The sequence below is a fragment of the Marasmius oreades genome, chromosome 1 (genome assembly GCF_018924745.1).
Source record: "Marasmius oreades isolate 03SP1 chromosome 1, whole genome shotgun sequence".
Taxonomy (NCBI): Eukaryota; Fungi; Basidiomycota; class Agaricomycetes; order Agaricales; family Marasmiaceae; genus Marasmius; species Marasmius oreades.
Genome location: NC_057323.1, coordinates 4,202,124 through 4,225,438, shown reverse-complemented (window position 1 = coordinate 4,225,438; position 23,315 = coordinate 4,202,124). Strand labels below are relative to the sequence as shown.

Sequence of the window (23,315 nt, the reverse complement as noted above, 5' to 3'; positions counted from 1 at the left end):
AGACTCGGTGAGTCACTCTTCGATCAATGGAAGCGCATCATTGACGAGCCGAGCTGCCTTCAGGATGCAAAATCAGAGGGGCACAGTAGTGGGACAAAGGTTATACAGCAACAGTTTAGATTGCGCCCGGAAAATCCTCTTGAATGAAGGTTTCCTTGGCTTCTATCGCGGATTAGGACCGCAACTTGTGGTGAGCAGAGAAAGGTCTTCTTGCAAGATTGTGCCAAACTTTTGATTCCTTCTGTAGGGTGTGGCGCCAGAGAAAGCCATCAAGCTGACGGTGAATGACATCATCAGATCAAGAACTATGGATCCCGAAACAGGTCGCATCAAGCTTGGATGGGAGCTAGTTGCTGGTGGCACTGCTGGTGGATGTCAAGTGGTCAGTCTCAAATATGCATGCGGCTACGTTGTTCGCTGATTTGCGCTTCGCAGATCTTCACAAACCCGTTAGAGATTGTGTAGGGCGTTCCTCCTTCATCAGACATACTCATGGTATTGAATCTCGCGCACGGCATGTGTTCCTATAGAAAGATCCGCTTACAGGTACAAGGTGAAGCAGCTAAAGCTGAGGGAGCCATACCGAGGGGTGCGATTCATATTGTACGACAGCTTGGAGTGCTCGGTCTCTACAAAGGTGCAAGCGCTTGTTTATTGCGAGATATACCATTCTCTGCTATCTACTTCCCTGCGTATGGCCATTTGAAATCGGATTTCTTCAAGGAGGGTTATAATGGTAAACAGCTGTCGTTTATGGAGACTCTGGCGGCAGCTGGGTTAGCGTACGTAGAATTTAGACAAGTGTTTCAAGTGGCTAGTGGCTGATGGTTTTTAGTGGCATGCCCGCTGCCTACCTCACTACACCCGCTGGTGAGTGATAGGAAATATTTGGTGAACCTTCTTCGCTGACCTGTTCGTTTACGATAGACGTCGTGAAAACTCGATTGCAAGTAGAAGCACGCAAGGGTCAGACACACTATAAAGGCTTACGCGATGCATTCGTCAAAATCTGTAAGCGATTGTTAAGAATCCTTCCATTCTGGGGATTCTGATCGACTATCCACAGATCGGGAAGAGGGGTCTGGGGCGCTCTTCAAAGGTGGAACTGCTCGTGTACTCAGGAGCAGTCCTCAGTTCGGATTCACACTGTTGGCTTATGAGGAGTTGAAGAAATTGGTGAGATCTATTTTCCGCGATCGATGAACGTGTTTGATGGTTGAATCTATATCTGTCGTACCCAGTTCCCGGTAAGTCATCTCTGCCAACGCTAATGACAACAAAGCGAACCTGACTCCGATGCTAGTACCCCTGGGATGAGAAACCGCGGAAAGTTGAGACAGCCCTAACAAGTCGCCTCATGGATGATATGTCCAAAATCCGTGCGCGAAATGCACTCAAGATTCTACTGGATGTGCATGGGGACTTTGGACGACGGGCGGCGGCGGCGGGCGATCTTTCCCAGTGTTGCTCGGACACATTGTCCCAGCTACATTTTTGTGTCCAGCCAGTAGCCTAGCCGACGCATCAGTAGCGGACACCCTTGTGACCGCTGTAGCGGACACAGGAAAGGCAGTGGTCCGGTCGCGGTCCGCCTGCCCCGCCTGCCCAATTAGTTCGTACCAGTCATGCCCCCATTGTCGTCGCACCGCTAGTCCGAGTCGTTCCCCGAGCCCTTCTATGTACAATATTGTATCCTCTCAACTCCTACATATACATATATGGTATACTATGACCTCAGACCGGAATGACTGGATTCAACAGTATTTCCTCAACTATCCAGATCATAACAGCGGCAGGACTCGAATTCTCGACAACGGAGCCAGTCACAAACGGAGCAATTATACTGAGCATATTGCAAGCTACAAACCGAGACGGTTCTGTAAATACTGTTGGGAGCAGGACACGAAAGCGTATTCTATTCCAATAGACTGTAATTACATATATGCAGGTCAATACGAGAGGCAAGCTCAGATAAGCAGGCCTGATAGCCGAGTGACAGCAGCTACACAATGTGTCCGCCAGTAGCTTGGCGGCTACACATGACGCCGGCTACTGTCCGCCAGTGACTTGCTCAACACTGATCTTTCCCTCTCATCACCCAAACTGTACGATAGGTCCAAATAGATACTCAGCATCGCAACGCTGTACGTATATAACTATGGCTATGCTGTTCGATGTGAATTGGTCGTGATGGGGGTGGGACCCGAAATCCTGGATCCCATGTGAAGAGATTTGCACGACTGAGATGTTGTCACTAAGCCGACCTCGGCAGCCGGATGCGTTGGCACTGATGTGATGGGCTGTCACTCATAAATACCTAGAAACCCCTTCCTCCTTTTCACCCCTTCCCTTTTTCTCTCATTTTTCGTTCTTTTCGTCTCTTGCCTTTTCTTTGCGGTGTGTTTTCCTTAATTTCGTTTCTGAAGAACTTCTCATTGTGTATGCTTTGACAGTCTAGCCTTTTGCTCAGGCTTGTCGCCCATCAAACGCATTATTAACTGCCAGCCAGTTCACGCAGCGTAGACCGCTCAATTCGTTTAGACTTCGACTAGATCCTTTATTTTTTACCGCAACACTTGCAGCCACGTTCATTCCATCATGAAGTCAATAATCTTTGGTCTTTCCCTCGCCGGTGCAGCTGTTGCTCAAGGTGTTGTTGTTAATGGCGCTTCGATGATCCCTGTTTCCGCGGTAGCAACTCCAACCCCCGTCAACAACGGGCAGTCTGGTTCCTATACTACCTCGGGCTCGACGCCGAGCTCATCTGATAGTTCCGCACCCTCGTCTCAGGTCACACAACCCCCAAGCTCCTCTTCCGTCGACTTTTACTCGATGATGCCCTATTCATCGTACCAAAGCGGCGGTTACAAGAGTTTGGAATGTGGTTACGGTTGGAAAAAGAGTTCCGACGGTTCTTGCAGCAAAGAATCATGGGTACGCTCCTCTTTGGTTGCTTTTACCTCGTCGCTTATCCATTCGAAAAGTACACTCCTACAAGCGAAGGGTGCTATGCTACCACCATCATCATCAAGTATGTACTCGTTTTGTGGTTCACGTTGGTGTACTCAATTTTCTCTTGACAGCAAAAACAGTGGTGGTGGTTACGGCGGTGGTTACGGTGGTGGTTATGGCGGTGGATGTGGCGGAGCCATGACTGTTACCATGACTCAGAAGGAGACCGAGACCATGACGGTCACCCAGACCATGAAGGAGACCGTTACTGGTACGTGGTGCCCGACCACTGTCAACTCCCATCCACTTACCTAACGAACAGTCCCTACAACCGTGACCATGAAAGAGACTGCAACCAAGGTTGAGATGGTAACGCAGACAGCTACTGAGCTCACCACTCGTGTGTGGGTTTCTACCGAGAGTGAGTAGCTCATGATTGAAACGAGGTTGCGTACTGACCAGTACTTGCAGTTGTCGACAGGACTCAGACCAAGGAACATACTCTCACTGCCACCGAAACCAGGACCAACATGTATGTCGCGGTCCGACTTTTTATATCTCGAGGCTCATTCTCCCATAATTTAGCTACACTCAAACTGCGACTCAGACTGATACTGCTACTGTCACTGACAAACAGACGGAAACTCAAATGGTGACCAAGACCGACGTCAAGACCATTGTGCAACCCACCACCTATGTCAAGATCTGGACTACCACCAGTGTCATTGACAACACAAAGACAGAGGTACAGACGAAGACCGCGACAGTCACGTAGGTGATTTTCATCCTTGTTATCCAAATTTTTAATCATCTTCATATAGCGACAAGATGACTTCTATTTCGACCGCCACCAAGACTGAGGTCATGACTGAGAAGGTTACTGAGACTGATGTCAAGACTGTCATACAGCCTACCACCTACGTCAAAGTGTGGACTACCACCAGCGTCGTTGACAACACGAAGACAGAAGTGGAGACCAAGACTTCTACGGTTACGTACGTGTATCGCGGTTTTGGGATCCCAACTCCTCAAGCTGACAACTCTTTCAGTGACCAGATTACTTCTGTCATGACCGCTACTGCCACCAAGACAGAGACCAACGAAGTCACGACCACTGCGACTGAAACCCAGTCCGCCTGGCAGACTGGTCTCTACGAATGTCTTGGCAAGTGCAAGTCACAGTGGGGAATGAAGATGGGCAATGGATACACTCAAAACACCTATGCCACTCAGACCAGTACCATGGCTGAGCAAGCTACTTCTTCGATGATGGCGTACCAAACAACGTCGGGCTACATGGCCATGTCGACATCTTCAGGCATGAAGGAAATGTCGTCTTCGAGCATGGAGGCAATGTCGTCCTCAAGCATGAGCGACATGTCCTCAACCACGAGTGCAGAGAAGTCGCAGTCCACGGAGAAGTGCAAGGATGGTAATCCTTGCTAAATTGTCTCCCACTTCCTCATGACGGTCATGCAGTGATGTCGCAGTCACGTTCTCACCTACCATAGAGTTACCTCTTGGGACTGACCATATACCATTAATCTGATTGATTTTTTTCGCTGCTTATATTTCATTTGTTGCTCTAATCACATGGACAATCTGGCGAAGTTGTGTTATAGCGTTTTCTTTTTGGGTGAAGGAGGGCTTTCCTGGGTATTCCCTTGATGTAGCTGCAGTACTTGTACGCCGGGTCGGCAACATTGAATAGAAAGCACACTCAAAAGTAATTTATTCAGCACTCTTTTCGAGCGAATGACACGACCCCGAGGTCGACTCGATTATTTATAGGATATCGCTATCGATTGCTCTTACCATCTTGACGATGCCTTTGAACACGACGGATTCAACTGGAGCAGAACTCGCGAAGCAGGTACCATCCGATGGCTACCTCATCTTTTATTCATCCGTTGTCGATGGTCAACTTTGGTGCCAAGTAAGAACTAATAGTCTCTAGAAATGATGCCTTGGCACTCAACTTGACCTGCTCCAGGACTGCCGAGCCGTCGAAACGCTGGTTGAAGATTCTTTTTCTTCAGCTGACGCGCCATCTGCGTTGATTGTTTACGTCGGGGACAGGGCTACGTTTGTTATTTCTTTCTTTGCGGTCTACCAAAGCTCATTATCATGGACTTGTTGTCTGTGCTTAGATGGCGAGGAAAACCTTCACATCCTCTACGTAGTGAACCATGGAAGGTTACGGGAGTTCCGACAATCGTGAAATTGAAAGATGTACGTTCTCTCAGTGACTTCGTTACTTCCCGACCCAGTCTCCATATATGATGGGTCCTGGTCATTGGCAGCGGTAGCAACTTGGGTAGACGCTACTTCTACTACCAACAAGTGGCATCATCAGGCCGTTCATGTTAATGTCCACAACTTTTGACCGTCGAATAATGATGCGTTGTTAACCGTTTCCTCACTTTCAGGGAAAGGAAGAAGGACGACTGGTAGAATGGGAAGTCGTGCCAAACCTCAAAGAATTGCTCGGGGCACAATAAATCCAGATCGTGTTTCAAAACTAAACTTGAAGGAAGAGTTGGTTCCTGGCATACTCGTAAGTGGTAGGAAAGGGTTCTGATTTAAACGCTCAATCAACATGTACAAACGTTAAACTCCACATTATGTAAAGAACGAACGCCCCAAGCAATCCATATTGAGTCTCTTTGTTGGATTTTCGAACACTAGTAGCGATCATCCGAGCTCATCCTCCCTGATGAATGATGGTGTCGCCCAGACATTGCCCAGGACCACTCGATTGGGCTGGGATTTGTTCAGTGTTGTTCGGTGAGACGAGACCCTCCGACTAAGATGGCCTGTGGTTCCGGAAGACATGCGTCCGACGGGACTACACCTAATTTACGAAAAGTTCGTGGGACGGATAATAGGGTGCCATTCAATGGAGGAATGGAGGACTATACCTATATTTGCTCTTGATGAACATGGTGGCGACCGTGGAAAGTGTAAGCATCCTCAAGCCGATACTATGGTCAATGGTTTGGGTCATACATAAGTACGTGAGATCTTTTTGCTCTCTGTGGTTTTGAGGTCCCCCAACTGGTTAGATCGGGTTCGGTAATAAGGCGCAAAGGTTCACCTCAGATACATGATCTATGTTTACCTTGCACTAAATTGTGAGTTGAAATTTGGTTGAAACACACATGCACCACTTACCTCCATTCTGGGAGTTTGGGGGATGAGATTTTGCCGGTCCCCAGTGCTGACAAGTTGGTAACCATTCCATTGACCCACCAGGGCCTGATTTACCTGGCTTCAAACTGTTTAATCACGGTGAGGTTCGGCAGAGCATGCTGTCTTCCATCATGGCATACAATCCGGCCCACTCTACTTTAAGATATTGAAGGTGTTGAGAATCCAGTTCATATAAAATCTGACGGTCACATACCGGTCAAACAATTTGCCTCCACTGATGTTGGAAGTTCGCCAACATTCTCTGGCTGAGGATTTTTTGTCTGCGGTATTCCCCCATCTCAAGGACGAGGAGGCGTCGGCCAACATCGTCCTTGCCCACGCTTGGTCGTTGAGAACGACGTCGCCAGGCCGACTCGTGAGAGGCGACATTCAAGCCCACGTCGGCGGGCTTCAGGAACCTTCTTCCTTCTGGATCACTGTCTGGAAGCATTCCAACCAGAAGATGGAGGGAGCGTTCTTGAGTCTGGTCTTGTCGTGCGTGTGTGGAGAGCTAGGGAATTATCCTGTTTTCCTTTGGATGCCTCGCAACAGACCGTTCCTGCTCGAGGGGGGCATGGACGCTGTGATCAAGGCCGCTGCCACTCAGTTCATCTCTTTGGCGACTCCCAGGCGGGTTTTCTCCGTTTTTGGCGAGCGGTCAGTCGTGAAGGCTTTCGAGACGGTATGGACAACGCTCACGGGCTTTCGAAAGGTCCCAGACCCTTACTACCACGCTGTACTTGGTGTATGTACAGCTGAGTCCATCCACATCCTACAGGATGACCTCCCCGCCTACGACACCATCCGACTTGCCAACGACGACGACAAAGACGTAGTAGCGCTGATGTGCAAAAAGTTTTCCGAAACATCAGTAAGTCCTTTATGTGGAGAACCCCAGCGCTAGAGTGCTGATGGATATCGTTAGCACTTCCCTCTTACTACTGAAAGGGCAATGATAGAATCGGGATTGTTGATCTCTCGAAAACAGTTGTTTGTCTACGAGTCGAAAGGGAGAATCGTCTCCTTTTGCGCGACTACTCGGGCGACAGAGAATGTTGCTGCAGTTACAAAAGTTTTTACTCTGAACAAGTCTAGGAACCAAGGGTTTGCGGAGCGACTGGTTCGTTACGCAACAAACAAGTAGGTGACTCTTTTTTTCAGGGTTTCCTCTAAGATTGACCGATTGATACACAGCGCCTTGACAGACGGGGGGAAAACCGCCGTGGTGCTCTATGTGGGCGTCGAGAATAGCGCTCGAAAAATATACGATCGCATCGGCTTCATGGGATTATACCAGAAACCAAATGTGGTATTTGAGGAAGCTTTGGAGCTGGGCTTTATTGAGACGGAGAAGGGTCATTGGTAATGGGACAAATACATGTCTGCTCTCCGAATACAACCGTAGATGAGGAAATGGCTGAATTTGAGACGATGTCGTATTATCATTCTGATCTGTGAAAATCGCCACTTTTCCCGCCGGATTTATCGGCCACCAAAATGTCACCAATAATCATCTCCTTCCCAGCGACGGCTTTGAGCATGTCCCAGACCGTCAACAGCCCGACGGACACGGCCGTGAGGGCTTCCATTTCCACACCGGTCTTTCCTTCACATGTGATGGTCGCACGACATACAATGCTATGGCGGGAGACCCCTGTAGAGTCTGTGCGAAGCTCAGGTGCCAATGTCACGGCGGCGTTCAACAAAGGAAGCGGATGACATAATGGAATAAGTTCTGAAGTCCGTTTGGAGCCCATTATGGCAGCAAGCTGAGCTACGGTCAACACGTCGCCTTTTTGTAAGGCTTTTCTGGCGTTCGCATCGAGGGGATTAGAAGTTTTGTTAGGTGAGTCGTGAGTCGAGGTGATTAGATCATACGCGACGGGTGGAATATAAATACGACCAATAGCCGTGGCCTGTCGTTTCGTGTCAGGTTTATTGGAGACATCCACCATCTTAGGGCGTCCAGAGTCGTCGAGGTGGGTCAACCTCGATCTTTGTGTAGAATATGCCACAGCGTGATTGAGATGCAGAGCGGTGAATGATTTGGTGTGTAACTGAGAGGTTGTGCACGAATGCAGGAGGTGTTTGCGTCGAAGCACGCTATAATTTACATGCTGGATATTCCGCTTCAGACCTGGAGGACAAAGGTTACATCAATTGAAAACTCCGTGCTGGACGAATGGCAAGTACACTAAAATAAAAGATACTCAACCACCTATTAGGATCATGGGTCGATTCGTTGTAACGTTTATGTCTTCCATCTGAACGTGCTTCTCCTGCTTTCCGAACACTGCCTGTCCTATTATTTGCATCAAGCTGCCATCCGTGGCACCATTTCGCAGCGCATCTCGAAGTGATACTTCCTTGTCATCGAACAAACAGACCTAGTTTTCGCCGGTGTGTAATCAAGATAGGCATGTGATTTTTTGTAACTCACCTTGATTTGGCCATCCGCTGTGATGCGCAACCTGTTGCAGGAAGAACAGAAGTGATCTGACATGCTGCTAATGAATCCAAAAGAGCCGCTGTAACCAGGAACCTTCCAAGAACGTGCGGTGTCGTTCACTTCGTCCGATATCCGGGCAACAGTTGGATACTTATCAATTATATGATCCAACAGAACGGATGACGGTACCATCTTTTTCTTGTCCCAATTGTTCCCTATCTATCCATCAACAACAGCATGTCGGTTGAGTGAAGAAGCATCACCTGTGAATGGCATGAACTCAATGAACCGAACCGACAGAGGAGCATCCTTTGTCAGCTCAATAAAATCGAGAACCTCGCCATCATTGAGTCCCTTCACGACCACAACATTCATTTTCACGGCTTGGAGTTTTGGTGACGACAACGCGGTTTCCAATGTCTTCAAAACGGCCTCATGTCCCCTTCGTTTGGTCATGAATTCAAATTTGAATGGATCAAGGGTGTCAAGACTGCACGAGAAACGTCAGTGAAAGCCGTCCAAAAGAGGTCTCTCTACCTTAGATTGAGGTGTGTCAATCCGTTGTCAATAAAATCTGGGAGCCGTCGATGTAATGCTATGCCATTGCTCGTCATTGCAATCGAAGTTAAACCGAACTGTTGCAATTGATCTAGACCAGCTTCAACCGAACTTTTCAGTGTAAGATACAGAAATAGGACTGGTGGAGCCGTACCGATGATATCCAGAACTCCTTTACGAACAGTCGGCTCTCCACCGGTCAATCTAATCTTCGTCACTCCCGCCTTCACGAATAATTCGGCCAGACGTAATATCTCTTCATTCGTCAACAGATTGGCACTTGGTGTAAGTTCTACGCCTTCTTCAGGCATACAATAGAAGCCTAAATAGAATAGAGGATAAGTTAACCCCTGAGATACCATCATATGGGACATCAAATCACATCGCAGGTTGCACCGTTCCGTTATGGAAATCCTCAGGTAATCATGCCTCCTCTGGAAGGAATCTACGAGAGCAGTGCGGAACGGGTTTGTTCGCTCTATTGCTGATATTCGAGCCTGGAAAGAAGGTGATGAACATGAACAACATAGGCAGAAGGGACGTACTTGTGCAGTGCGCTTCAAACTGGCAACATTTGCGTACGATCTTCTAGTGGTGAAATTGAACCTGCCGCTCCGAGTCCACGTCAAATTTAGTTGTATAGCTGGCATGTCGTGCAGAAACAGAAGGTCGGAGTACCGGATGTGGATTACTGAAAGTTTCCATCAATAAATATAAATACAATAGACGCTGCTCACGGGTGGCGATGAGCAAGCAGCTTATGAGCGAAATTCACACCGTCGTTAACGTTCAACATCCATGAGTACTCCAAATCTCTTCTTCGCCGTCGTTGTGGCGCTTTCAGCTCTTTTGAGCATAAAATATTGCAGATTCGGGCCCAAAGACACCTTCTTGAAGCTTCAGCAGCAATCCCACTTTCCTGCTTCATTTCGAGCTGACGAAGCAGAGTCTTCACTTGAACGCCTTTCGCTTCAACATTTAACGAAACTCAATGCCACAGCGGCAGATATTACGGCCGTGATTCTCAACTGGACACGACTTTCCAATGTCGTTCGAATCGTCTCATTGCTTTGTGATCCTATGTTAGATGGTATTTTGGCGACAATCTTCATCTGGAATAATAATCCAGCAACGGTTCTCACGCAAGTTCGAGTTTTTACCTGCTCATTTGGCTCAGATTTGAATCCATATGGAACTTAGGAGCAGTTAGGGTGTCAGCATAAATTGAGGTTGTTCAACTCGCCGACTAATGCATACTTTGGAGCACGGTTTGAGGCTTGTGTTGCAGCCTCAACGCCGTTTTGCTTTATTCAGGTAAGTTGCACAACCTCCTTTCGCATCTGATGATTTAAATCATTTTACAGGACGACGATTATCTCGTTCTTCCTGAAATTCTGTATACTCTACGCTCTCGCATCTCAGAATTATCTGTTTCCGGAATTTTCCTACAACCTCCCAATGAGATGCTTTCCAGCACCTTGTCGCGAATCACCTTAAACTCCAAGATTCATACGTCTTTCAGCTGGCTTGGGTACGGTTCGATGATCCGCCGCTCAGAGGCGAAGGATTTTCTCAGTTTAATGCGACTGCTCAACGTTACGGATGACGAATTTAAAATGGCCGATAATTATTTCTCTATCCTCCGTAATGTTTTCACCGAGAATTGGTTCGATCAAAATATTCCATTAGGTGGCGGACTACCTTTTACAGTCGGGCAGGAGGGGCTCGAAAGAAATAATCGGCACATCGTAAGTGATGGACTTTACTACATCGCGATGTTGATGATTCAGCCGAAATCCAGCTACGAGCTGCAGACCTCCTGGAGTCCGTACTGCTCTGTGAACATCCCCCATGTATTTCTTTACCCGCACAGATTCAGGACATACCCTACGTTCAGTCCAGACCGACTTCTCCGTCCTCCTCATCGATGGCACCATGTGTTGGTGCCGTTTGCTTACTAGAGACTTCAATCAGCATGTTACCCAACGAACCGAAGACTGAGGTACAGTCCACGCGCAACATACTGGAGATACAAGAGAAGAATATTCAATCTATCAATGGAAAGGAACTCGATCTCTACTTGAACCATCCACCGTCCTATGCTGTTGATGGGAACCCAGAAACTGGATTTTGTCGTGGCAGTGCTAAGTTCGTCCTTAGAGTCACTTCTTTCAGGGGACTCAGAATTTGTTAGAAAGGGAGAGTATATCTCGTTAGATTTTTTGGACGCAACGCCGAAGTGGAAGCAAACTGAGTTGGTGTTCTTGGTTGATGTAGTCGCCGAGGCCCTCATTCTCAACAGTTCTTTTCGACTTCTCGGAAAGGGAGATCTTGTAAGTTGTGTCTTCCTTTGCAACGACTTCCTGACCTGATGGTGGTTGTCCTTGTCCTTCAGAAGCAACAAAGGATTGATACTCGATCTGTATGCCATGGACTTGGTCGAGAGGGTGGTTTGAAGGAATGCTACGTCAGCACTTCCATTTCGCTCGCAGGTTATTATGCATTCCAAATTCAGTTCGAAGAGGACGCGGCGGGTCTGTGGTGCATATACGAGATGTGGATGCGAGGTCGCTGAGCGCGTGACTACGATTTTTTTTTGGCTATTGCTGTTGTCGAATAGAGCCTTTCCATTGCTTCTGATGACCGCAGATAAATAGTATTTTAATCATTCATATGCCTCCAATGTGGCACACAAGGACAACCTTGAGTTGCAATTGTGGCAGGCGTACGTGTTACCGCACATTCTGTCACGGGGTAAACCGGACCGAAGTATCTTTTCTAAAAACTCCACCATGCTCATGATTCGAACGTGTACCTCGAAGCTACTTGCTGGAACCTCAAGGCGGTCGATCTCGGTACAGGTATTCGCGTATCTCCTGTTCAAATCCATTTGTCTCATCACGACAGTCGTTATTACATGGTTCACCAGAAGCGAAGAAAGCAGGTGAAGCAGAAATTTTACAGGTGGGCTTCCACCTTACAGAAGGGTTTCGAAAAATCTCACATACTCTAGCACTCGAGGCTTGTCGGACGCGGAAAATATGTTCACGAGTTTGAAAGTACGAATAATCACCACCATCCAACAGAAAGTCCTGTCTGAATTTATCTTTCAGTCCATCGCGTGAAGCCAGACAAGAGAAAGGAATACAAGGAGGCTGCGTGAGGATCTCTCATAGCTCTGGGCTCCTTGTCAATGCATCTCACGGCGATCTCATTCTCAGAGAGAAGTACTACATGGGAATTGTGAAAGACGAGAGGATGCATGTCAAGTTGACAGGAAGTTGGCAAACTGAAGTCGGAGATAGGGATGCCTTCTTCCACATACTCGAGTACGAGAACTATGGCGGATTCGACAAGACTACCGCGCTCGTTCGAGGGTCTGAGGTATGTACTCACCGAATGTTGGTTGTCGACAAGAAACTCACCAAGGACGCCGCCATCCACTTAGCATATGAAATCATATGAAGCCATGTTGCCTTACGTGAACTCACGCACCTCTCAACTGAATCAAGAATTCGCTTTCTTTCCCACTGCTCCTCCTCATTCTCAAGGAGGTATATTCGAACTGAGAACTTACCAACTTGTACCAGGAACTTTGCTAGATTGGGAGCACGCCTGGTAGTTCGGTTATTACCTGTTTCCAAAAAACCTCCTGAAATTTATAATCCAGGCGGAGGGGGATTGAGGCACGTCGGAAGTACGTGACCCCCGTCGGAGCGTGGTTTTCGCAAGTTGGACGGCTACACGAGGTCCACCACCTGTGGCAGTATTCGTGGGTTGAAACACCTTGCAAGCCTTTCATGATGCTACTAATACAGCCCTTATAGGAGTTTGCAACACAGAAAAGAAATTCGCGAGGCGGCATGGCAAACGGATGGCTGGGCTGAAACCGTGGACAAGGTGAGGGAGCGTATTCATCCTGTACCGATCATCGAATACTGAGTTCGACAATCCAGACCGCGCAACTCGCGAAAACCATGGACTCCTTCATTCTTGCACCGCTCTCTTACAGCCCCCTGAAGTGATCTACATCCTATGGAAAGGAACCAGGACTTGTAAACTAGAGATGGGGCTTGTTAAAGATGCCAGGACAGTTGGATGGACAATTTGTAGAATTGGTGACTAAACTGAAAGAAACTTATCCTCTCACGTCAATCCAGTGAGGCATTCAGTGTGCATGCGAGCGTGTATACTTACCCTAGTACCATGACGACAAATCCGAGCGGACTTTGAGATTCTTTGCAAAGTACCTGGCCCTTACGTAGCTCTTCACACGTTGCTCCAGCAGCCACGGATGCTGCATTGAAAACCCTTTAATGAGGTTCCTGAGTGGAAATTTAGGATATAGATATTCGGTATGAAACTTGGTTCAAATCACTCTCAAGAGCTAATAGACTAGAACGACAGATCGGTCGGTGCCCGCCGGCTTTGTTATCCTTTCCTGGGTTAATCCCGATCAGATGCACCCAAACACAGTCGGTTTTAGGACCGAAATTAGCTAATCTAATTCACATACTTTTGATCTGCATTTCACTTGCTTTGACTGTTTGACATCCACTTGGACCTAAACCATCACCATCTCTTTCTCTCCGCTTGACCCCTTCCATGGACTGGCACGAGTCAGATGCTTCCGACGATGGCGAGGGTCATGAATCCTTGAGCACGTCGAGAAAGCGGAGCAGCCGAGGCACGTATCATTCGTACTCTCCTTTCTCGATCCATCAGTTCTCATACATCGGGCATACTTTCTAGCCTGTGATCAGTGCAGGAAAACGAAGAGCAAATGCGAAAGAGGTGCTGGTGAAGGAGCTCCGTGCAAAAGTTGTGCCTTGACTGGAACTGGTGCGTTCTGACGCCCTCAATTTCCCTATCATTTACACTAACATCTTTACGTAGCATGCACTTTTCTAGGTGCGTTTCCCCCAGCTTGACCGAATACTGTACCGTGGCTGATCGTTCTTTCAGGACCAAGCTACAAACGTGGCCCACCAAAAGGCTACATTCATGCCATTGAACAGAGGTGGCACCAGGTCGAATCTCTGCTTGGGGCTATTCTCCAATGTCCCGATCCCCGAGTTAGAAGTGTCGTTGCGGACCTACGACAAGATGACCTTGCCAGGGAGATTCTTGCAAGGGTGGACATGGGCCCATACGTCCGTTTACCTTCCTTTGCCTCAAGTATGCAGGACGCTGATCTGGCCTACGTTTAGGGTCCATCCGGGCGGAGGTTCCAGGCTCAGAATTCTACAAAAGAGGATTTTTTTGCTTCTGTACTTCGAAGTAATGACACAGTGAACAGTAATCGCGATCAATCTCGAACGCGGAGGCAGTCAAGACTCTCCCGCGAAAAGGTATCTTCTAATCAAGGTTAGCTCTTCTCCCTGTTCTTTATCCAAGAAGATTTGCTCACTTTGTATATAAGATCGCGGACTCGCCGTCGCTCCAACGCAAGAATGGCAAGACAACCTGTCAAAACGACTCGCGTCCTCCAGCTCAACTTCGTCACCATTATATGGTAGCTGCTCTACGTCAAGTCAGCCCGGTCAACCCGCCTCCCAGCGAAGACGACTCGAGGCTTCGCCAGTGGACTGGAATGACATGTATACACTGGATCCTACGTCAGGTATTGCTCTCCTTTGACGTCTGTCGCTCGAATGATTGAGTTTGATCGTCATCATGACAGATTCAGACGAGCACGATTCGTTGAAGGATCCGACAGAGGGGATTGGTGAACTGTCCCTCACCGAGAACCAAGAGGTCTCCTTCTTTAATTCTGAAACGCTGTTCGAAATCACACACCTTCCCCTCGTAGATTCGCTTCCACGGAAAAGCTAGCGGTTTACACTTACTGAGCAAAGATAATAGGACCGATGAGCGTAATGAAGGAGGGATATGGTAAACTTACATATAGCTCCCCAGCTCTCCAGGTATTTATTTCATATATTTACAGGATGCTGCCCATGGCTAGGGTCTGGCCACCTTCCAAAGATCACATTGCTCAAGTAGCACAAGATTATGACTTGGATGTGGTTCTTCCGCCAGTAGCGTTGCAGGATCACCTCATTAATCTTTACTTCACCTACATCCATCCTGTTTACCCTGTTATCCACAAGAGCCGCTTCTTAACAGAGTATGAGGCAAGGTACGTTAGACTTATTCTTGATGGTTTTCTCGGATGACCGTGAATTACTTTCTGATAGAAAACAGGGGTACATAACTGCTGTTGTTGATCCATTATGGCCCTAATCAATCTCACATCTCAGGCGGACACCGGAGCCACCCCCTGCGAAATTTTCCTCGCCGAAACCAGAGTCATCTCAACAAGCTGATGACCTTCTTCTCCTCTCGATGTTTGCGATCACAGCCCGGTTTGTCGATAACATTGAACCGCTGCCCTCCAATGGCAATATGTGGGAAGCTGGCATTGAATACCTAAACAGCGCGAGAGCTATATTAAGTGAGTGCCGTGCCCTATGGGTTCACGACGGCTTATTCTGATTGCCATGCAGCAAAAATTTTTGATCGTTCTCGGCCATCCACCGTTCAATCATTACTCCTGTTGGGATACAGGGAATTTGGCGTTGGCAGTATGGAACAGGGCTGGATATATATCGGTCAGTAGATGGCCCAGCAGTCAGTCCCTCAAAGTTTCCTCACGCGTTTTAACGTTTACAGGCATGGCGATCCGCATGGTTCGTTTTCTCCCGCAATTACCACACCCAGAATGAATTCTTACCTGGTGTGGCGGAAAGGCGATAGATTTGGGTTTGAACACCAACTCCGATCGCTGGAAACAGCACGGACATGATTTATTTGCGCGAGACGAAACGCAAACTCGCCGACAAATATGGTGGATATGCTGCCTAGCGGATAGGTAGGTATCGACTCGGAGAGGTCACCTCATTTATGTTTGAAACTGACTTTTTCTTTCTTTCTCAATTCAATGTCAGATATGGCTCGGTCTATATGGGTAAGTTTGTCTATGTGTTGTCGTTTTGAACAGTTATTCAAACTCCACTGAAGGGCGTCCCATTATCATAAGAGAAGAGGACTATGACACTCCACTCCCAGAAATTACTGAAGTATATCTTTTGTTCTGATCCATGGTCCATCATTGAATCCTGTCCTTATTAGTACGATGAAGAGCCTTGGCAGCCCTTGAGATCCGACTCGTTTGATGTGGCCTATACTGCGGTTCCTGGAAAAATAATGCTGACATTTAATGCTACTTCGACGTTGTGTAAGTCGATTTTTGTTCCGCGGAGTCAAATGCTGACATATTACAGTCACAATAATTGGTGATATCATTACTCACATTTATCCTGTTCGTTCATCGCAGAGAATGTCACGTCGGTCTCTGTATGCAGAGTTAGAGACCAGATTGGACCAGTGGTATCTCAGACTTCCTGAAGCTCTTCAGTTCGACCTGAACAGTAAACGGAGAGTGCCACCTCCGCACGTCCTCTTCGTCCACATCCGTTACTGGGGCGCAGTGCTATTATTGAACCGTGCTTTGTGGGTGATTTGATGCAGGTAGCCTTCCAACGAACTCTGATCGACATTTTTCTACAGCATTCCTAATTGGAAGGGAGCTTCTTCGGCAAATTCACCCAGTGCTGACTTTTCGTCGACTTCACGTAAATCAACGATTGCGTTGAAGGCATTTGACCTTGCTCAAACGGCTGCCAGTCGCATTAGCGCAATAGGTAAGTTCCTTTACAGCAGGGAGATGCATCAAAGGTTCTCATTTCGTAGTGAACGCTTGGTGCGAGACATTTACACTGAAAAGGGCGTCTCCATTCTTATCGGCGTACATGCTTGCCACCGGGTGGGTTCTCTCTTGACATATATGGGGGCTTTTTGTCCTGACTCTGGGTCCTTCCTTTGGATTCTTTCCACACAGAATCATGCATATATTAACGTGTGCGTTTATCTCCTTCTTGTAGAATCATTGTTGACGCCTGTTTCTCTATTCAGTGACGCTGCGGCCTTCAAATCCCCAGGCTTCTCAAGGACTACGGCAGTGTATGACGGCGTTGAACGAGATGGGGGTGCTCTGGCCAAGTGCAGCTCGAGCGTTGGATCTTCTCAGCGGCGTAAAACTCGAGTATGAGTCGACTCAGCCTTTGGTGCCGTCCGGGGACAGAATCAAACGTCCTGCAGATGACGCTTTCGGACAAGAGAAAAGTTCAGATTATCTCCAGCGAGAAACGTTCGGCGTCGATGGGAATCATCAACGACTCAGTCAACAACAGCAGCCTTCACTTGCTGATGTGCAGGGTGTACAAGATTTGGGCACCCGAATCATGGCGCACATGCTCGGGCTCGATGTACCGGGGATGGGACCATCGGCTTCCTATTATCCAGGTTATGAATGGTGGCCACGACCTGGTGAAGACAAACAACCGGGACTAACGCCGAGGGGTGCACCTCCGATGCAACATCAGGTTCGACAGGTTCAACAGCGACCGGTGCAGCCTCAACAACTGCCGCCATTTGCACATGTGGCTGGGGACGTAGGAGGCTACTCGCGAACAAGTAACCTCCACGGGTACCCTGGATCAGCAATACCGGAGTCGCAACGAATTCTCGGAGGTGAAGAATGGATACAACCGACAACGCAGGGAACTGTACAACCAGATTATTCGTATAACTATCAGTATGGACTCTAGTGATATCATTGTGTTTATTTGTACGTATGATATGTTTTTTTTGTATTGTAGAACATGCGCCTGAAGCGTGTAAACAATGATGCCCATTTCGAGATACAAAGAGCTGTTGCGTGAGAGATTGCCTTTAGAGGAGAGAACAGCTGACGCTATAGGCGGGGACCTCGTCGAGTCAGATTACGCTTGCTTGGACAGGGTCCACAGGGTGCACAAGTAGGATTGATCGATTTCTGATTGAAAAGAACAATGACCATAATTATGTAACACACGATGGACCCACAACATAAAGACAACTGTACCCGCATTCTTTTCATGCACCACGATGTCTAGCCTCAGTAATCTCCTCAATCCTGTAAATCGAAAATTGCCCCCAATGTATTTGGTTTTTTATTTCATTCTCACCCGAGTCTTACCCTTTCTTGTCCTCCTTGTAGGTCCCCGTCTGAAAACGAGCATTCACCCCTACATTCCCAACCAGAAGAAAACCCATCATCCCCCGGCTCGACTGCCAGCGACGAGATCACTGCGCATCATCCTGAGGATCCACACGAAGAGGAAGACATGAATGCAGACGACATTCCACCTGACGATGACCATGTTCCAGAAGATATACACGTCCCAAATATTCCCCACAACCCCGACCACAGACCACATCCAAATTGTCCTGACACCCTCGCATGTCTCCCAGACACAGAAGGTCGACCTCAACATACACTACCCGTCATCTTACGCTGCGCTATCCTTGGAAGTCCTCGGAAACGTTTAACGATCCGCGAAATATATGCAGCGATGGAGGGGAAGTACGCCTACTATCGAACAGCGGGTCAAACTTGGAAGGTATGTTCTGATGGTACTGTGTTTGTGTTTGACGTCTGTTTCTCACCCGCGTACTCGTGTAGCAATCCGTGCGACATCACCTTTCACTTAATCGTTTATTTGAACGGCAACCTCGACCCGTGACAGATCCTGGATTTGGATCTTATTGGACCGTGAATCTTGCAGCACCTCCAGGTACAAAACGCCCGCGAAAACGAGGTCGACCGAATAAGAATAAAGATGCGGCCCCACCCACTGCCCCCGTCGTTAAAGAGCTGGACCTCAAACGCCGTGGCCGGCCACGGAAGGATTCAGAACCTCCGCCGCTTACAGGATCTTCATCCGGTGCAACGACCAGTAAGTGAAAAAAATCATGATCTTGGGGAGATGCTGTCGATGAACAATTTGACATTCACAGGCGATATAAATATGCATGGTCGCTCGGAGGATGAATTACTGGACAGCGACGAGGAGAGGGATTCTACTCAGATATTACATCCGTTCGAGCGCCGTTCGTCTCTGGTTGGGCTGACGTTATACCCAACTGGAGCTGGGGATTCTACGTTGGACGGGAACGGTTACGCCACGATTGAAAAGCTCCAAAACGAGATTGCATCACTTAGACAGCAAGCGAATGATGCCGTTCAGTTATCAATTCGCCTTTCCGATCAGTTGGCGCAAGCACATGCGGAGGCTTCCAGGGCGAAATCCAATTTGAGGAATGTTGAAACCCTCCTCGAGGAAGAATCTAGTAAGCGTATGGACGCGGAAAAGCAAGCTGCGGAGGAATCGAAGCTGAAAAAGGAGGCCCAGGAGGCCTTGAGGGCAACAGAGAATGTTCGACGGGATGATGAAACCGCGCGACGGGAGGAGGGGGAAGAGAAGCTTCGATCGTCTGGTACCACTGGTACCACAGCGACATGATCCTTTCTCGTTCCAGTTCACATATCCTCATGAGTGTATCTATATCACATCTTTCTGGGACCTATATGTACTAAGTAGATAATAGGATTGGTTTTTTCAATTTCTGGCACTTATCCATCTTATTCCCACGATCTCGACCAACTTTTTGCTGTGTTGTGTACGTTGCCCTTTTCTGCGATGGTAGTGGATGTGAAGCGAGCCAAGTTAAAAACCGCGTAAGATATCTGTTTCTTCTTTACTTTTTCGGTCTACTCACTCTCTCAAAAAGATTCAAGAATGCAAAGACAATATCACCTCTGTATACCTCTGGACCTGTTACTGTAACTCCTGATGGGAGAATCATCGTAACTTGTGTTGGGGAAGAAATTCTGTTAACGGAGATCTCTACGGGAACTCAAATATGTCGTTGTTTGGGTGTGAGTATTCCTCGAATCCCTATGGTTTATTTTCTCATCTTCATGCCAGGACACCGAATCCATCACCGCTCTAGCTATAACACCCTCCTCGACCCATCTCCTTGTTTTCACCTCATCACTATCGCTTCGTATTTTCGAAATACCGGCCAGCTTGTCTAGCACCTCCCCATCGACAATTAGTCCAGTACGAGTGATTGCTCGTGCGCATGAAGCACCTGTCCATGTCTGCAAAGCAGACCCCACCTCGACTTACCTCGCTTCTGGCTCTGCAGATGGTGTAGTCAAAGTATGGCACATCGCTCAAGGCTATGTTACACACCTATTCAAGGGACACGGTGGGGTCGTGAGTGCACTAGCATTCAATTATCCCCAAGACTCCTCATCACTTACTCGACAAGACTCGATGCAACTCTTCACAGCGTCTGTAGACACTCGTATACGTGTTTTCGAGCTGCTTGCAGAAAATCGAACTTCAAAACCGTTTGCAGTCCTTGAAGGACACGTCTCTGTTCCTCGTGGGTTGGACGTTTCTTCGGATGGTAAATGGCTTATTAGTGGTGGGAGGGATTCGGTGGTGTTGGTATGGGATCTAACACCCATGAAAAACCGTCAGTCATTGAAGGAGAGCAGCAGTAAAAAGGGAAAGGATAAAACTGCTGCACCATTATTGGCCAAGACGATACCGGTGTTGGAGCGTGTCGAAGCAGTTGGTTTACTGCCTGCAGAGGAAAGTTCAAGTTCGTCCACGCCTGCTTCAGGTGGTGATAGTTTGAGCTTCTTCACGGGTGGTGCAAATGGCGTCATTAAAGTTTGGGATGCAAAGCAGGGAGCTACCTTATTCTCGCTCGGAAAAGAGCAATCTCAGCCGTTGAATGAGGATATGGAGGAGCAACGACAAATTGTACACGCACTGTGCGTCACTTCCCCCAGACGACTGAGAATGAACTAACTCCGTATCCATTACACAGGTACCTTCCTCAATGCTCGACACTCGTATCAGTACACGCCGACCAAAATATTCTCTTCCACTCCCTCTCTCGCCGTTCCTTAACTCGTCAGTTAATCGGTTTCAATGACGAGATCGTCGACATGACCTTCCTCTCCCCGAACGAGAATTGCGACTCTCACATTGCACTAGCGACCAATTCATCCCTCATTCGTGTTTATTCTGCATCAAACATGGACGCACGGCTACTAGAAGGACACAAAGACATAGTTTTGTGTTTGGACAAGGGAATGCAAGGGCGTATCCTAGCAAGCGGTGGTAAAGATCGATCAGCACGACTATGGACAACTCTCCCGCAGTCTTCTGGAGATCCAGAGCAATGGGGATACCGTTGTATAGGGATTTGCGAAGGACATGCTGAAAGTGTTGGCGCTATCGCGTTGGCTCGTAACACCTCCGTTGATGATGAAAGTGGAATTCCGTTCATGTTTACTGGTAGCCAAGATCGAACCATCAAAATGTGGGATCTATCAGTGGTCCCTTCACCCTCCTCCCCATCTTCTTCGAGAGATCAGCCTGTGAAGTGTAAAAGTTTGTCGACACATAAAGCCCATGACAAGGATATCAACTCACTAGATGTCTCCCCCAATAATCGGTTATTAGTATCAGGCTCTCAAGACCGAACAGCTAAAGTCTTCCAGATTGATTATTCTGGAAAGGGTACCTCGTTATCCGGGTCGATAAAACTACTTGGCGTATGCAAAGGACATAAACGGGGTGTTTGGACTGTCAGGTTCGGGAGGGAAGAGAGGGTATTAGCAACAGGCAGTGGTGATAAGACTATTAGGTTGTGGAACTTGGAAGACTTTTCGTGTGTGAAGACTTTCGAAGGGCACACCAACTCGGTGCTGAGGGTCGACTTCCTGAATGCCGGGATGCAGATGGTTAGTTCGGCATCTGACGGATTGGTCAAAATTTGGAATGTCCAGACTGAGGAGTGCATGACTACTCTTGATAATCACGAGGATAAGGTTAGCTCAATTCTCCTCTTTGATTTCTGTACGAATAACCATACCTTGTAGGTGTGGGCATTGGCCGTTAGCACAGACGAGAGAAAGATTCTCTCTGGCGCTGCAGACTCGATTGTGACATTCTGGGAGGATTGCACGGAAGAACAAGAGGAAGAACAAGAAAAGAAACGCGCGGATCTGGTTCTGAAGTAAGCTCATGTTCACTAGCTTTTTCCGCATTTACATATCTTACCGACGCGTATCCCAGAGAACAAGACTTCCAAAACTACCTTTCTCTTCACGACTATCGAAGGGCTATCGAGCTGGCGCTTGCAATGGCACAACCTGGCCGTTTACTATCGCTATTCAGAGAAATTGGTTCCGTGGAACTTGAATCGTCAGAATCCGAAGCGTCCTCTTTAACGGGGAGTTCCGCGGTCGACGAAGTGTTGCGAACACTGTGCGGGTCTGACCTGGCAAGGCTCCTCAAATACGCACGGGATTGGAACGCGAATGCAAAGACAAGCACTATATCGCAAAACGTTTTATACGCGATATTGAAGTTACGCCCTGCGGGGGACGTTGCTGATGCGTTCATGAGGGACGGTCAGAATGTGGAAAATCTTGATGGGGAGAGCCAACTGATGGCATCAAAAGGGTCGACGGTGTTGAAAGAGTGGATCGATGGATTCATCCCTTACAGCGAGAGACATTTGGCGAGGTACGATAAGCTACTGCAGGACAGTTACATGGTGGATTTCATTCTGTCAGAGATGGATGGTGGGCTGTTTGATGGGGAGACGAATGATATGGAGATTGATTAGTTCGAAGCTTGCGGCGGTGTATGTCTCGCCCGGAAGCCTTCGAGGGGTGGTGTTGACTCTCCTAGTGACCCTTAGTCCGTGCTATAATCTCATCAGCCGGACGTCGATTGCTCGTTCTCGAGTCGGGGACAGGGAATGGAATTCAAGTCTTGTAGGCTTTGACAGGACGTCGTCCAGGAATCGTTATTGAGCCAGGAGTGGGGGGAATAGAGAAGACTGATTAGAAAGGTACTAGCCCATCTGGAGCCGATTAAATATGAACTGAGTTGGAAAAAGAAATAACTCGAAGTCCAGTGTAGTTGCAGCTTGGTGTTCGACGTTTCCCTACCATTCACTGCGACTGGGCCACAGAGTCCTCCGGCCGTTTGGGCTTATAGAGATACGTCCGAACGATAGCTACCATGCCAGTGTTCATTGAGTTTGCCTCACGGAATCGTTCCTACTGAAGCTGTATCGTTCGTGCATCTTATTTAGACATTGAGGCGCTCTTCGAAGGGAAGGAGGGATGCAGTCCGACGAAGTACAAGGCACCTACCTCTTGTTCACAAATTTTCGAGAG

At 48.0% G+C, this 23,315-nt stretch overlaps 10 protein-coding genes across 12 annotated transcripts; 9 read left to right on the top strand and 1 right to left on the bottom strand.

Moving 5' to 3' along the window:
• Positions 1–64: 64 nt before the first annotated feature.
• On the top strand, positions 65–1,516 carry E1B28_001531 (uncharacterized protein; the record flags this gene model as incomplete). The annotated part of the gene is made up of 9 exons (XM_043147474.1): positions 65–190; positions 248–382; positions 436–461; positions 531–782; positions 836–870; positions 928–1,011; positions 1,067–1,176; positions 1,242–1,247; positions 1,304–1,516. 9 exons carry the CDS (start codon positions 65–67, stop codon positions 1,514–1,516), a joined length of 987 nt encoding a protein of 328 aa, XP_043016183.1.
• Positions 1,517–2,598: 1,082 nt separating this feature from the next.
• E1B28_001530 (uncharacterized protein) lies at positions 2,599–4,398 on the top strand (the record flags this gene model as incomplete). Its single annotated transcript, XM_043147473.1, has 8 exons — positions 2,599–2,934; positions 2,985–3,031; positions 3,084–3,223; positions 3,275–3,373; positions 3,424–3,484; positions 3,538–3,723; positions 3,774–3,947; positions 4,002–4,398. 8 exons carry the CDS (start codon positions 2,599–2,601, stop codon positions 4,396–4,398), a joined length of 1,440 nt encoding a protein of 479 aa, XP_043016182.1.
• A 379-nt stretch (positions 4,399–4,777) lies between these two features.
• Positions 4,778–5,453, top strand: E1B28_001529 (uncharacterized protein; the record flags this gene model as incomplete). The annotated part of the gene is made up of 4 exons (XM_043147472.1): positions 4,778–4,888; positions 4,946–5,037; positions 5,103–5,184; positions 5,382–5,453. The coding sequence occupies 4 exons, from the start codon at positions 4,778–4,780 to the stop codon at positions 5,451–5,453; spliced, it is 357 nt and encodes a 118-aa protein (XP_043016181.1).
• Positions 5,454–6,382: 929 nt separating this feature from the next.
• Positions 6,383–7,510, top strand: E1B28_001528 (uncharacterized protein; the record flags this gene model as incomplete). The annotated part of the gene is made up of 3 exons (XM_043147471.1): positions 6,383–7,015; positions 7,070–7,284; positions 7,339–7,510. The coding sequence occupies 3 exons, from the start codon at positions 6,383–6,385 to the stop codon at positions 7,508–7,510; spliced, it is 1,020 nt and encodes a 339-aa protein (XP_043016180.1).
• A 76-nt stretch (positions 7,511–7,586) lies between these two features.
• Positions 7,587–9,801, bottom strand: E1B28_001527 (uncharacterized protein; the record flags this gene model as incomplete). The annotated part of the gene is made up of 8 exons (XM_043147470.1): positions 7,587–8,281; positions 8,360–8,531; positions 8,585–8,808; positions 8,857–9,083; positions 9,131–9,251; positions 9,306–9,473; positions 9,534–9,648; positions 9,697–9,801. The coding sequence occupies 8 exons, from the start codon at positions 9,799–9,801 to the stop codon at positions 7,587–7,589; spliced, it is 1,827 nt and encodes a 608-aa protein (XP_043016179.1).
• Positions 9,802–9,919: 118 nt separating this feature from the next.
• On the top strand, positions 9,920–11,800 carry E1B28_001526 (uncharacterized protein). 3 transcript variants are annotated; one of them, XM_043147467.1, is made up of 6 exons: positions 9,920–10,297; positions 10,352–10,465; positions 10,516–10,899; positions 10,953–11,299; positions 11,346–11,484; positions 11,547–11,800. In XM_043147467.1, the coding sequence occupies exons 1-6, from the start codon at positions 9,950–9,952 to the stop codon at positions 11,724–11,726; spliced, it is 1,512 nt and encodes a 503-aa protein (XP_043016176.1). In that variant the 5' UTR covers positions 9,920–9,949; the 3' UTR covers positions 11,727–11,800. The 3 variants fall into 3 exon arrangements, with proteins under 3 accessions (XP_043016176.1, XP_043016177.1, XP_043016178.1); XM_043147469.1 differs by having other exon boundaries at positions 9,957–10,465; positions 11,346–11,405; positions 11,454–11,484; XM_043147468.1 differs by having other exon boundaries at positions 10,953–11,484.
• Positions 11,801–11,917: 117 nt separating this feature from the next.
• Positions 11,918–13,397, top strand: E1B28_001525 (uncharacterized protein). The gene is made up of 9 exons (XM_043147466.1): positions 11,918–12,012; positions 12,059–12,115; positions 12,165–12,210; positions 12,265–12,310; positions 12,373–12,535; positions 12,600–12,769; positions 12,822–12,923; positions 12,979–13,051; positions 13,108–13,397. The coding sequence occupies exons 1-9, from the start codon at positions 11,944–11,946 to the stop codon at positions 13,174–13,176; spliced, it is 795 nt and encodes a 264-aa protein (XP_043016175.1). The 5' UTR covers positions 11,918–11,943; the 3' UTR covers positions 13,177–13,397.
• A 299-nt stretch (positions 13,398–13,696) lies between these two features.
• Positions 13,697–17,923, top strand: E1B28_001524 (uncharacterized protein). The gene is made up of 22 exons (XM_043147465.1): positions 13,697–13,838; positions 13,904–13,993; positions 14,048–14,062; positions 14,117–14,304; positions 14,362–14,518; positions 14,574–14,774; positions 14,835–14,908; positions 14,964–15,046; positions 15,102–15,293; positions 15,352–15,360; positions 15,415–15,608; positions 15,661–15,765; positions 15,827–15,843; positions 15,904–16,025; positions 16,102–16,121; positions 16,175–16,233; positions 16,286–16,391; positions 16,438–16,666; positions 16,724–16,857; positions 16,907–16,979; positions 17,055–17,074; positions 17,129–17,923. Exons 1-22 carry the CDS (start codon positions 13,757–13,759, stop codon positions 17,821–17,823), a joined length of 2,865 nt encoding a protein of 954 aa, XP_043016174.1. The 5' UTR covers positions 13,697–13,756; the 3' UTR covers positions 17,824–17,923.
• A 219-nt stretch (positions 17,924–18,142) lies between these two features.
• Positions 18,143–19,560, top strand: E1B28_001523 (uncharacterized protein; the record flags this gene model as incomplete). The annotated part of the gene is made up of 4 exons (XM_043147464.1): positions 18,143–18,195; positions 18,255–18,657; positions 18,720–18,993; positions 19,055–19,560. 4 exons carry the CDS (start codon positions 18,143–18,145, stop codon positions 19,558–19,560), a joined length of 1,236 nt encoding a protein of 411 aa, XP_043016173.1.
• A 177-nt stretch (positions 19,561–19,737) lies between these two features.
• Positions 19,738–22,756, top strand: E1B28_001522 (uncharacterized protein; the record flags this gene model as incomplete). Its single annotated transcript, XM_043147463.1, has 6 exons — positions 19,738–19,775; positions 19,829–19,976; positions 20,026–20,888; positions 20,945–21,953; positions 22,005–22,141; positions 22,201–22,756. The coding sequence occupies 6 exons, from the start codon at positions 19,738–19,740 to the stop codon at positions 22,754–22,756; spliced, it is 2,751 nt and encodes a 916-aa protein (XP_043016172.1).
• Between the last annotated feature and the right edge of the window lie 559 nt (positions 22,757–23,315).

Excerpts from the sequence above, each read along its gene's own strand:
- E1B28_001526 (XM_043147467.1), top strand. The coding sequence starts at position 9,950 with ATGAGTACTCCAAATCTCTTCTTCGCCGTCGTTGTGGCGCTTTCAGCT. Across the intron at positions 10,298-10,351 it reads CAGCAACGGTTCTCACGCAA|GAGCAGTTAGGGTGTCAGCA; the intron begins GTTCGAGTTTTT and ends TATGGAACTTAG. Across the intron at positions 11,300-11,345 it reads TTTTGTCGTGGCAGTGCTAA|AAAGGGAGAGTATATCTCGT; the intron begins GTTCGTCCTTAG and ends AGAATTTGTTAG.
- E1B28_001525 (XM_043147466.1), top strand. The coding sequence starts at position 11,944 with ATGCTCATGATTCGAACGTGTACCTCGAAGCTACTTGCTGGAACCTCA. Across the intron at positions 12,536-12,599 it reads CGCTCGTTCGAGGGTCTGAG|CATATGAAATCATATGAAGC; the intron begins GTATGTACTCAC and ends CCATCCACTTAG. Across the intron at positions 12,924-12,978 it reads CACCACCTGTGGCAGTATTC|GAGTTTGCAACACAGAAAAG; the intron begins GTGGGTTGAAAC and ends CAGCCCTTATAG.
- E1B28_001524 (XM_043147465.1), top strand. The coding sequence starts at position 13,757 with ATGGACTGGCACGAGTCAGATGCTTCCGACGATGGCGAGGGTCATGAA. Across the intron at positions 14,305-14,361 it reads GGGTGGACATGGGCCCATAC|GGTCCATCCGGGCGGAGGTT; the intron begins GTCCGTTTACCT and ends GCCTACGTTTAG. Across the intron at positions 16,234-16,285 it reads CACTCCCAGAAATTACTGAA|TACGATGAAGAGCCTTGGCA; the intron begins GTATATCTTTTG and ends TGTCCTTATTAG.